General features: G+C 45.2%; 1 protein-coding gene across 4 annotated transcripts in view; it reads right to left on the bottom strand.

Annotated features, from left to right (window-relative positions):
* slc44a5b (solute carrier family 44 member 5b) overlaps window positions 1–961 on the bottom strand; it is a 389,888-nt gene extending 388,927 nt beyond the window's left edge. For all 4 annotated transcript variants that reach the window (XM_048601655.1, XM_048601658.1, XM_048601657.1 and 1 more), the window contains exon 1: window positions 794–961. In XM_048601655.1, coding sequence (XP_048457612.1) covers window positions 794–830 — 37 coding nt within the window. In that variant the 5' untranslated portion in view covers window positions 831–961. The remainder of the gene's footprint in view (window positions 1–793) is intronic.
* Window positions 962–10,246: the final 9,285 nt, after the last annotated feature.

Genomic DNA, 10,246 nt, shown 5'->3' with positions numbered 1-10,246 from the left:
CCCCCCCCCCCCCCCCCCCCCACACACACTCCCCCACAGACACACTCCCTCTCCCCTACACACACACATACAGACACAGACAGACACACACTCTCTCTCCCACACATTCTCTCTCTCCCAAACACACATGCGCACTCTTTCTCTCCCATACACACACACACTCTCTCTCCCACACACGCACACATACACACACTCTCTCACACACACATGCACACCCTCTCCCACACACACACACTCTCTCTCCCACTCACATACACTCTCTCTCTACCCCATACACACACACATACACACACACACACTCTCTCTCTCTCTCCCTCACACACACACACTCTTCCTCACGCACACACACTCTCTCTCTCTCACACACACACACACACACATACTCTCTCCCTCACACTCACAGTCTCTCCCTCACACACACACATAAACACTCACACACACACACAGACATACACACCTACCCACAGACACACACACACAGACAATACACAGGGATCAGGAGCAGCATGGTGAATCCTCACCCTCTTCTCTCTGCCGCAGAGACACCGAGGGAGGGGGTGCAGCGATGCAGGAGAGAGGAGGGTAAGGGAAAGGATGGGGGCTGGTGGATTGTAACAGAAAGTCTGTATTGTTACAGGCAGCAGCCAATAGTGTGCAACAATCCGTCCTTTAGTGAAAGAATGCCAGCTCTCCCCTCTTAGGTGCTTTTCATCTCCGTCCTCCACACCAGCCTTAAACACACACACATACATAAACATGGAAAACCATCTGCTTTAAAGGGTTAATTTCCTACCGAACACTGAATCGTGCAGTTCTGCTTTGCGTCCCATTGCTATCCGCTGCTAATTGTATTCACTTTCAGTCCTCCTCGCTGTCTCTGTGTCCCTCCTCTGCCAGGATTAACAGCGTTCAGTGTTTATGTCTCAGATCCTGCTCTCTCCCTACCCTCCCCTCTCGTCCTCAACCAGCTAATCCCCAACGTCAGAGCATCACTTTTGAAGTGCGAAGCGTCATCTAGTGTGGAGAGAGAAAGATGCTGAAAGCTCACAGTGTGAGACTGAATAAAGCAGAGAGGCAGACAGACAAAAGGAGATTTGGAGTTGGAGGGGATAACTGGAGATTGCAATTGGCACAAATATTGTTGTCAGGAATTCATGACTGACCCGTAAACAAAACGGGGAAAGGATTTTATATGTGCACAGCCAAGAAATTTGCATTTCTCTAGCGCCTGTCAGAATGTCCTAAAGCAATTGGCGCTTTTCTAGAGTCAAAGAGATGTGCAGCGCGGTAACAGACCCTTCGGTCCAACTCGTCCACGCCCACCAGATTTCTGAAATTAATCTAATCCCATTTGCCAGCATTTGGCCCATATCCCTCTAAACCCTTACTATTCATGTACCCATCAGATGCCTTTTAAATGTTGTAATTGTACCAGCCTCCACCACTTCCTCTGGCAGCTCATTCCATACACGCACCACCCACTGTGTGAAAAAGTTGCCCCTTAGGTCCCTTTTAAATCTTTCCCCTCTCACCTTAAACCTACACCCTCTAAGTTAGACTCCCATGACCGGGGGAAAAGACCTTGACTATTCACCGTAACCATGCCCCTCATGATTTCTTGAAGCGTAAGCCACTGCTGCAATGAAGGAGGTAGCTAGTTAGTGCACAGCAAGATCCCACAGAGCATTAGGATAAATGAACAGATACCTCAACACTACTTTCAGTGACGATGATAGAGGAACCCAGATTGACCCAGGGCAGAGAGGAGAACATGCTCTTCCTCCAAATAGTGCCTTTGGATCATTTCCATCCACCTGGGGGAACAGCAAAAACATCCCCCACACTCTGGGGGATTGCCCAGATTTTCTGCTTAGTCAGGTGACCAAAACCACCTTGGTCAAAGAACTAAGTTTTCCAAAGCACCCTAAAGGATGATGCAAGATATAGGGAGGCAGGGAGTTGTGGGGTCATTATTCCCAAACCTCTTGCCTCATCAACTGAAGACACAACCACCGACAGTGGGGTGACCAGCACTGAGGATGTGCACATGGCCTGAATTGGAGAGTGTTGAGATCCCAGAGGGTGTGGGCCACCGGAGATGGCAGGGATTCGAAAACAAGGAGAAGAACTTTAATACCAGGATATTTCTTCACCGGGATCGAACATCAGTCAGTGAGGATCGTGGAGGGCGGGGGGAGTTTGGGGAAAGGGACTTGGTGCGGGTTAAGACAAGGGACAGCAGAGTTTAAGTTGACCTCAATTTAGACCCATGTGTGACTCTAATTATCAAGGGTTGAGACAACTAGCTTGATGTGGATCTTTTGCATTTCAGATGGAGTTTTATTACATTTCTCGTACATTTGGCTTATCTAATAAGTCAGAACAGCTTCGCAGCCCTGTTTTATTTTATCTCCTGCTATCACTGACAGATGGGGCATGGGACAGAGACAGCTGTCAGCTTGGGAGTGACAGGGGATAGGCAGTGAAGAGCCAGGAACAGGGTCACAGAATGTAGAATGTGGAAGGGCAGCCATGGAAAAGAGTGGAATAGCCTAGTCTCGGGTTTTAGGGCAAGTGAGCCCTGGGTGGAAAGAAAGCAGCAGATTGGATAGTCTCGATTATGGCAACAAACAGGTCTATGAGCTTCTCACATTGTGTTTTGGAGGCGATAAAGGAGGAAACAGGGAGGAAGGAGTTTACAAAGAGAGCTTTCAGTCCAGAAAAACAACTGAGAGTTATCTTTACAGTACAGGATGTTCCCTGAACAGTGAACAGCTTCAGCAAACCAAAACCGGAGCTCAGTGTTTTATCCAGAATCCAGAACTGAGGGTGGATGGGTAGTTGGGGACGAGAACAGGGTCAGAATAAGGGGCTGCCATTACAGAAAGACTTCCTTCTCCAGAAAAATCATTAATCTTTGCAATTCCCTACCTCAGAGAGCAGTTCAGGCAAGGTCATTAAATTTATTCAAGGATGACTTCAACAGATTTTGGATCAATGAGGAAGTGTTAGAGAGAGGCAGTCAGGGAAGTGGCAGAACAAGCCTGATGGGCCAAATGGCTTTGTCCTGCTATTTCTTATTATTTTATGTTTATTTCATTCCAGCTTTGTGTTTCTTCAGGAGGGGTGGAGAAATTGGGGTCCATTCCAGGGGAATAGGAGATGGTTAAAATTGAATCAGAGATAGTAGGAACTGCAGATGCTGGAGAATCCGAGACAACAAGGTGCAGGGCTGGATGAACTCAGCAGGCCAAGCAGCATCATAGGAGCAGAGAGGCTGACGTTTCGGGCCTAGACCCTTCATCAGAAAAGGGGGAGGGGAAGGGGGTTCTGAAATAAATAGGGAGAGAGTGGGAGGTGGATAGAAGAGGGATAGAGGAGAGGATAGGTGGAGAGGAAACAAACAGGTCGAAGAGGCGGGGATGGAGCCAGTAAAGGTGAGTGTAGGTAGGGAGTTAGGAAGGGGATAGGTCAGTCCAGGGAGGACGGACAGGTCAAGGGGGCGGGATGAGGTTGGTCGGTAGGAGATGGAGGTGCGGCTTGAGGTGGGAGGAGGGGATAGGTGGGAGGAAGAACAGGTTAGGGAGGCAGGCAGGAAGGGGGAGTTGAAATGGTTCGCGACTGGGAGGAAACAAGAAAAAGGAAGGAAAGGGGGGAGGGGAGGAAGAAGAGATAAAATAAACCAAGGGAGAGGGAAATAAAATAATAAAAAAAACACAGGCTGTAGGTTGATCCATTTCAAATCCCCCTCCCATTCCTCAGACGACATGTCCATCCTGGGCCTCCTGCAGTGCCACAACGATGCCACCCGAAGGTTGCAGGAACAGCAACTCATATTCCGCTTGGGAACCCTGCAGCCCAATGGTATCAATGTGGATTTCACAAGTTTCAAAATCTCCCCTCCCCCTACCACATCCCAAAACCAGTCCAGCTCCTCCTTGCCTCCCTAACCTGTTCTTCCTCCCACCTATCCCCTCCTCCCACCTCAAGCCGCACCTCCATCTCCTACCGACCAACCTCATCCTGCCCCCTTGACTTGTCCGTCCTCCCTGGACTGACCTATCCCCTTCCTAACTCCCTACCTACACTCACCTTTACTGGCTCTATCCCCGCCTCTTTGACCTGTTTGTTTCCTCTCCACCTATCCTCTCCTCTATCCCTCTTCTATCCGCCTCCCACTCTCTCCCTATTTATTTCAGAACCCCCTTCCCCTCCCCCTTCTCTGATGAAGGGTCTAGGCCCGAAACGTCAGCCTCTCTGCTCCTATGATGTTGCTTGGCCTGCTGAGTTCATCCAGCCCTGCACCTTGTTGTCTCGAATAGGAGATGGTAATGCTTTTACTGGGATCCAGGGTATCAAAGGCTGGAAGTAGGAGTGTTATTGAGAGAGTCAGTTGCTGTGGAGATGTTGTGGCAAACAGAGGCCAAGAGGAGAGACAGTTGAAATTTTGAAAGTGCTCATGTAGATTGATGTGGAGATGCTGGTGTTGGATTGAGGTGGACAAAGTCAGAACTCGTAAGACACCAGGTTATAGTCCAGGTGTAGAGCTGGATGAACACAGCAGGCCAAGGTAGCATCAGAGGAGCAGGAAAGCTGACGTTTCGGGTCGGGACCCTTCTTTCTGAACTGCATCAGCAGTTCCTACTATCTCTGAGGTTATAGTCCAACAGGTTTATTTGAAATCACAAGCTTTCAAAGCGCTGCTCCTTCATCACGTGACGAAAGAGCAGTGCTCCGAAAGCTTATGATTTCAAATAAACCTGTTAGACTATAACTTGGCGTCATGTGACTTCTGACCTTGTAGATTGAGACTGGCTTTGTTCTCAGGGCAGGTACAGATGGAGGGATGGAGTGGAGAAGGGGATGTAGGTAGAGGGCGATATAATGAAGGATCAGGAATGGCCTTTCCTGTAATTAATATTGTGATTGATGGTCTATGTGAATGGCAAGGTGCAGGGGTTCTGTGAATATGGTTCACAGGGAGGGGGATGAGATTTTGGAAAGATCAGAAGACAGTGAATTTGGAATTAAACATGAAAAAGGGAAAATTTACATCACAACCTCAGAATATCGCAAAGTGCCACACAACCGAGAAATTGCTGTCCATGTTGTATTGTAGGAATCTTCACACAGAGTTAGAAAGGAAGAGTTGCATTTAAAGAGTGCCTTTCTGTGATTTAAGATCATCCCAAAAAGCATTACAACAGTCCGTCCTTTTCCTGAAGTGAAGTCACTGTTGTAATGTGTGAAATACAGAAGTTAATTCATGAATTTGATGCACAGGTAGGGTTGACGGTCAGAATCCTTTTCCCAGAACTGAAATTTCTAATACTAGGGGGCATGCATTTAAGGTGAGAGGGGGAAAGTTCAAAGGAGATGTGAGGGGCAAGTTTTTCACACAGAGAGTGGTAGGAGTCTGGAACTCACTGCCAGGGGAGGTGGTGGAGGCAACTACAATAACGAAGTTTAAAGGGCTTCTAGATTAGCACATGAATATGCAAGGAATGGAAGGATATGGACCAAGGGCAGGCAGAAGGGATTAGTTTAATTTGGCATCATGTTCAGCATAATATCATGGGCCAGAGGGCCCGTTCCTGTACCCTACAGTTCTATGTACTATGTTAACAGCAAGCTCCCACAAATAGCAATGAGATAATGATCAGACCATCTGTTGTCGGTCTTGATGGTGAGATAAGTATTGGGTCAGACACCAAAAAGACCCCTCTCCTCTTCTGTCAAACACTCGCATGGGAGATTTTTATTTGCTGCCTGAGATGTAAGACTTGGTTTTCAGTTTAATGTCACGTCCTAAAGACAGCACCTCAGGGAGTGCTGTACTGTCTTGCTACTGCACTGGGACAGTCAGACTGGTGTTTGTGTTTGAATATATGAAGAGAACCTGCTGGAAAATAACAGCAGATCTGGAAGTATCTGTGAAGGGAGAAACCAAGTTAACATCTGACAAAAAATCAACAACCCCAGATACCACCTACTCTGCATTACTAGTGTTTAAAGCTCTCTGCCTTTAATGCCAAAGTCCCAAGCGTAGGATTTGAACTGGCAACAATCTGTCTCAATCAAGAGTGTTCCCCACCAGGCCACAGTTAAAATCTGAGAGTGTACCTTTCTGGCAGTTTCAAGTCATGGGATGGGACTTGAACCCATAACTCTGGCTCATGCCAGTTGGCTCTCCTCTCCTTTCAACTCTGGCAACTTTACAAGAGAAAAAAATTTCTAAAACTTCTCCTGTCTGTTACCCAGGCAAAATAACACAAAACCCCTGGTCATCAATCCAAACTTAAATCCTATGATTACAAGCCCAGTCATAGAAATATAGAAACATAGCAAGTAGAAGCAGGAGTAATCCATATATCCCTTCAAACCTGCTCTGCCATTCAATATGATCATGGCTGATCATCCAACAGCTTTCTCCCCATACCCTTTGATCTTTTTATCCTCAAGTACTAGATCTAAATCCTTCTGTAAACTTTCAATGTCTTGGCCTCAACCGCTTTCTGTGATAGAGAATTCCACCACTTGCTGGGCGAAGACATTTCTCCTCATGTCAGTGCTAAATGGCCTGCCCTGTATTCTTAAACAGTGACCCCCTGGTTGTGGACTCCCTGGTAGTTGGGAACATCCTTTCTGTCAGGGAGCTGCTCCGAATACATTCACAGCTGAGTGAAAGATCTTTGATCAACAAGGAATCTGGGAGATCTGGAGGAAAGTGGAGTTAAGGCCACAATCAGAGGAATCTTGATTTTATTGAATGACAGAATGGACTAGAGAATTTAAATGATCTTCTCTTGCTCCCATTTATTATGATACAAAGATCAGAGAGAATCTGGCCTGGATTTGGCGCAGTTTTACATTCCTCACGACTGGCTGCCTCGCCATCAGGTGCCTGGGTCCTAAGCTTTGGAATTCCTTCCAGAAACCTCTGCACTACTCTCCCTTTCCTTAAATCACTGTTTAAATCTACCTCTTTGACCAAATGTTTAATTATCTGTCCCCAGATCTCCTGTATGATTCATTGACAAATTTTGTTTGACAATGTTCCTGTGAAACATCTTTGGGCTTTTTTAACAAACTAGATAGAAGGTGATGTATAAATGCAAAGTGCTGGTTTTTCTGTTTGCTGTTTTCCCCTATCTGCATATTTACCAGCCTTGGCTCTTGTTTGGATTTCAACATATTTCCTATACAGTCCCATATCTGTACAAATAGAGGCAATTTCATTAATTATTCCTTCTTGCAAAATTTGGCAAAGCATTATTTTTAAATCAGCTTATTCTTAGGATAACTCCAAAGTGTACATTTATAATAAGTATTTACAAATTACAGGTTATACAATCAAATAGACACCATATATGTTTTACAACCCAATTAACATGTCATTTACTTTCTACAGCTTTCAAATCATGAACTTTTTAAACACATTATGAAGTGAATTTTTGAACATATGTGAAAATTCTGACTAAAATCTTCGCCTGTTACGGTTTTTCTCATTAAATCCCAGGATGTGGGTGTCACTGGCTGGCCAGCATTTATTGTCATCCCTGGTTGCCCAGGAGAAGGTGGAGGTGAACTACCTTCTTGAACCACTGCTGTACGGAGACCCAAAATGCTGCTAGAGAGGGAATTCCAGGATTTTAACCCCGCAGCACTGAAGAACTGGTGATACATTTCCAAGTCAGGATGGTGAGTGGCTTGGAGGGGAACTTGCAGGGGGTGGTGTTCCCATGTACCTGCTGCCCTTGTCCTTCTAGATGGAAGTGGTTGTGGGTTTGGAAGGTGCTATCTGAGGATCTTTGGTGAATCTCTGCGGTGCATCTTGAAGATAGTACACACTGCTGCTCCATGACTCAAATTCCAATGGACCAACATTTATCTACTCTCTTTAACATTACAGGTATTTTAATTCAAACCATTCAGATACGTCCAGCACAAGTAGCTCCTGAATTGAAAATTAAAGTCCTGAGGGAGCGATACTACCACTGTGCTACCAGAACACCTCTGTAAATTTATGTACTTGTGAAGAGTAAGTAGTTTGCTTTGAAGGCAGTTTAGATCAGTTACCTGGTTCGACTCTGTCAAGACCCCTAAGAATTTTATAGGTTTTAATAAAGTCTCTTCTCATTCCTCTAAACACCAATGGTTATAGGCCCGACTGACTCAACTACAATGAGTAGTTCTGGAGAACCTGGACAATAGAAGCTCAAATCCCATCCTGGATGGGGAAACCTGAGATTGGGAGATATTGGTAATCTGGCACTCGCAGGAAAAAAGCTCAGAATAAAACATTAATGAATAAAATGCTAAATGCCTGATGTCAGGCAGATCAGCAATGAATTAATTTATTTCGAGATACCCAGCTAATTTCCTCTCATGTTCTATCTTTTCTCCTTTTTATCCATTTTTGATGTTTTGATGTTTCCAAGGTCAGAAATCACACAACACCAGGTTATTGTCCAACAGGTTTATTTGAAAACACAAGCTTTTGAAGCCTTGCTCCTTCTTCAAGTGTTGGTGAGTGTGATTTCTGACCTTGTCTACCCCATTTCAAAACCGGCATCTCCACTTGATGTTCCCACACAGACTATATTTCTTATTCTTTCTCAGGATATGGGCTTTGTTGGTAGGTGCCCATTCCTAATTGCACCTGAGAAGATAGTAATGGCCCCTTCTTAAACCCCTGCTGGCCATGTCGTAACATAAGGCTGCTTAATAAGATGAGAGCCCATGGTGTTGGAGGTAATACATGAGCATGGATAGAGAATTGGTTAATTAGTAGAACATAGAGAGTCGGGATGAGGGGACATTTCAGGATGGCAACCTGTAAGTAGTGGACAGCCATGGGGATCAGCACTGGGACCAGAATTATTTGCAATATATATTAATAACTTGGATGCGGAAAGTGAATGCACTGTTTGCCGAAGACTCAAAAATAGGTGGGAATGCAGGTGGAGACATAAAGATATAGAGAGGGGATATAGACAAACTAAAGAGGGTGGTGCATGTATAGAATGAGCATCAAAGGAAGTTACAACAACAACATTTAAAAGGCATCAGGATGGGTATGTGATTAGGAGGGTTTGGGCCAAATGCTAGCAAATGAAACTAGATTTATTTAGGTGCCGAGCTGGATGAACACAGCAGGCCAAGCAGTATCAGTGGAGCAGGAAGGCTGACATTTCGGGCCTAGACCCTTCTTCAGAAATGACCTGCTTGGCCTGCTGTGTTCATCCAGCTCTGCACCTTGTTATCTCACATTCTCCAGCATCTGCAGTTCCTGCTATCTCTAGATTAATGTAGGGTATCTGGTCAGCATGTATGATTTGGACTGAAGGATCAATGACTGTCTGACTCTATAAGTGGGCAAAAACTTGGCAAATGGAATATAAAGTGGAGAAATGTGAGGTTACTTTCTTGGGCAGGGAGAATAGAGGAGGTGAATATTATTTAAATGGAGAAAGACTGCAGAAGACTACAGAACAGAGGAATTTGAGGTTCCATGCCCATAATTCACAGAAAGATAGTATCCAAATTCAGTGGGTAATAGGGAAGGCAAATGATTGATTTCAAAGGGAATGGACTCTGTGTGTCGAGACGTTTTGCTAAAACTACACAAGGCATTTGTCAGACCACAGCTGGAATACTGTGAACAGTTCTGATCCCCTGATATAAGGAGAGATATACTGACATTGGAGGCCATCCAGAGAAGGTTCACTTGGCTGGTCTGAAGTCTGGAGGGAATCTGTTCCGAGGAGAGGTTGAGTCAGTTGGACCTGTAACCATTGGTGTTTAGAAGAATGAGAAGAGACTTTATTGAAACATATAAAATTCTTAGGGGTCTTGACAGGGTCGATGTGGAAATGTTGTTTTCCCTTGTTGGAGAGTTTAGGACTAGAAGGCATCATCTCAGAAGAAGGGCTCACACATTTAAGGGAGAGATGAGGACAAATTTTTTCTCTCAGAGGAGAGTGAATCTTGGAATGTTTTACCCAAGAGGGCTGTGGAGGCTGGGTCATTAAGTATATTCAACGCTGGGATAGACAGATTTTTATTCAGTAAGGGAATCAGGGTTGTGGGGAAAAGTTGAGGATTATCAGATCAGCCGTGATTTCATTTCATGACACAGAGACCTGATAGGTTGCATGGCAGACTTCAGTTCCTACGCCTTATGGCATTATAAGAGCACTGCGAGGACAGGAATGTCAGCATATCAACCCAGCAATGCAAGTAT

Source organism: Rhincodon typus, chromosome 10, assembly GCF_021869965.1.
Source record: "Rhincodon typus isolate 14 chromosome 10, sRhiTyp1.1, whole genome shotgun sequence".
Lineage (NCBI taxonomy): Eukaryota > Metazoa > Chordata > Chondrichthyes > Orectolobiformes > Rhincodontidae > Rhincodon > Rhincodon typus.
This window is presented reverse-complemented; position numbering and strand designations above follow the sequence as displayed.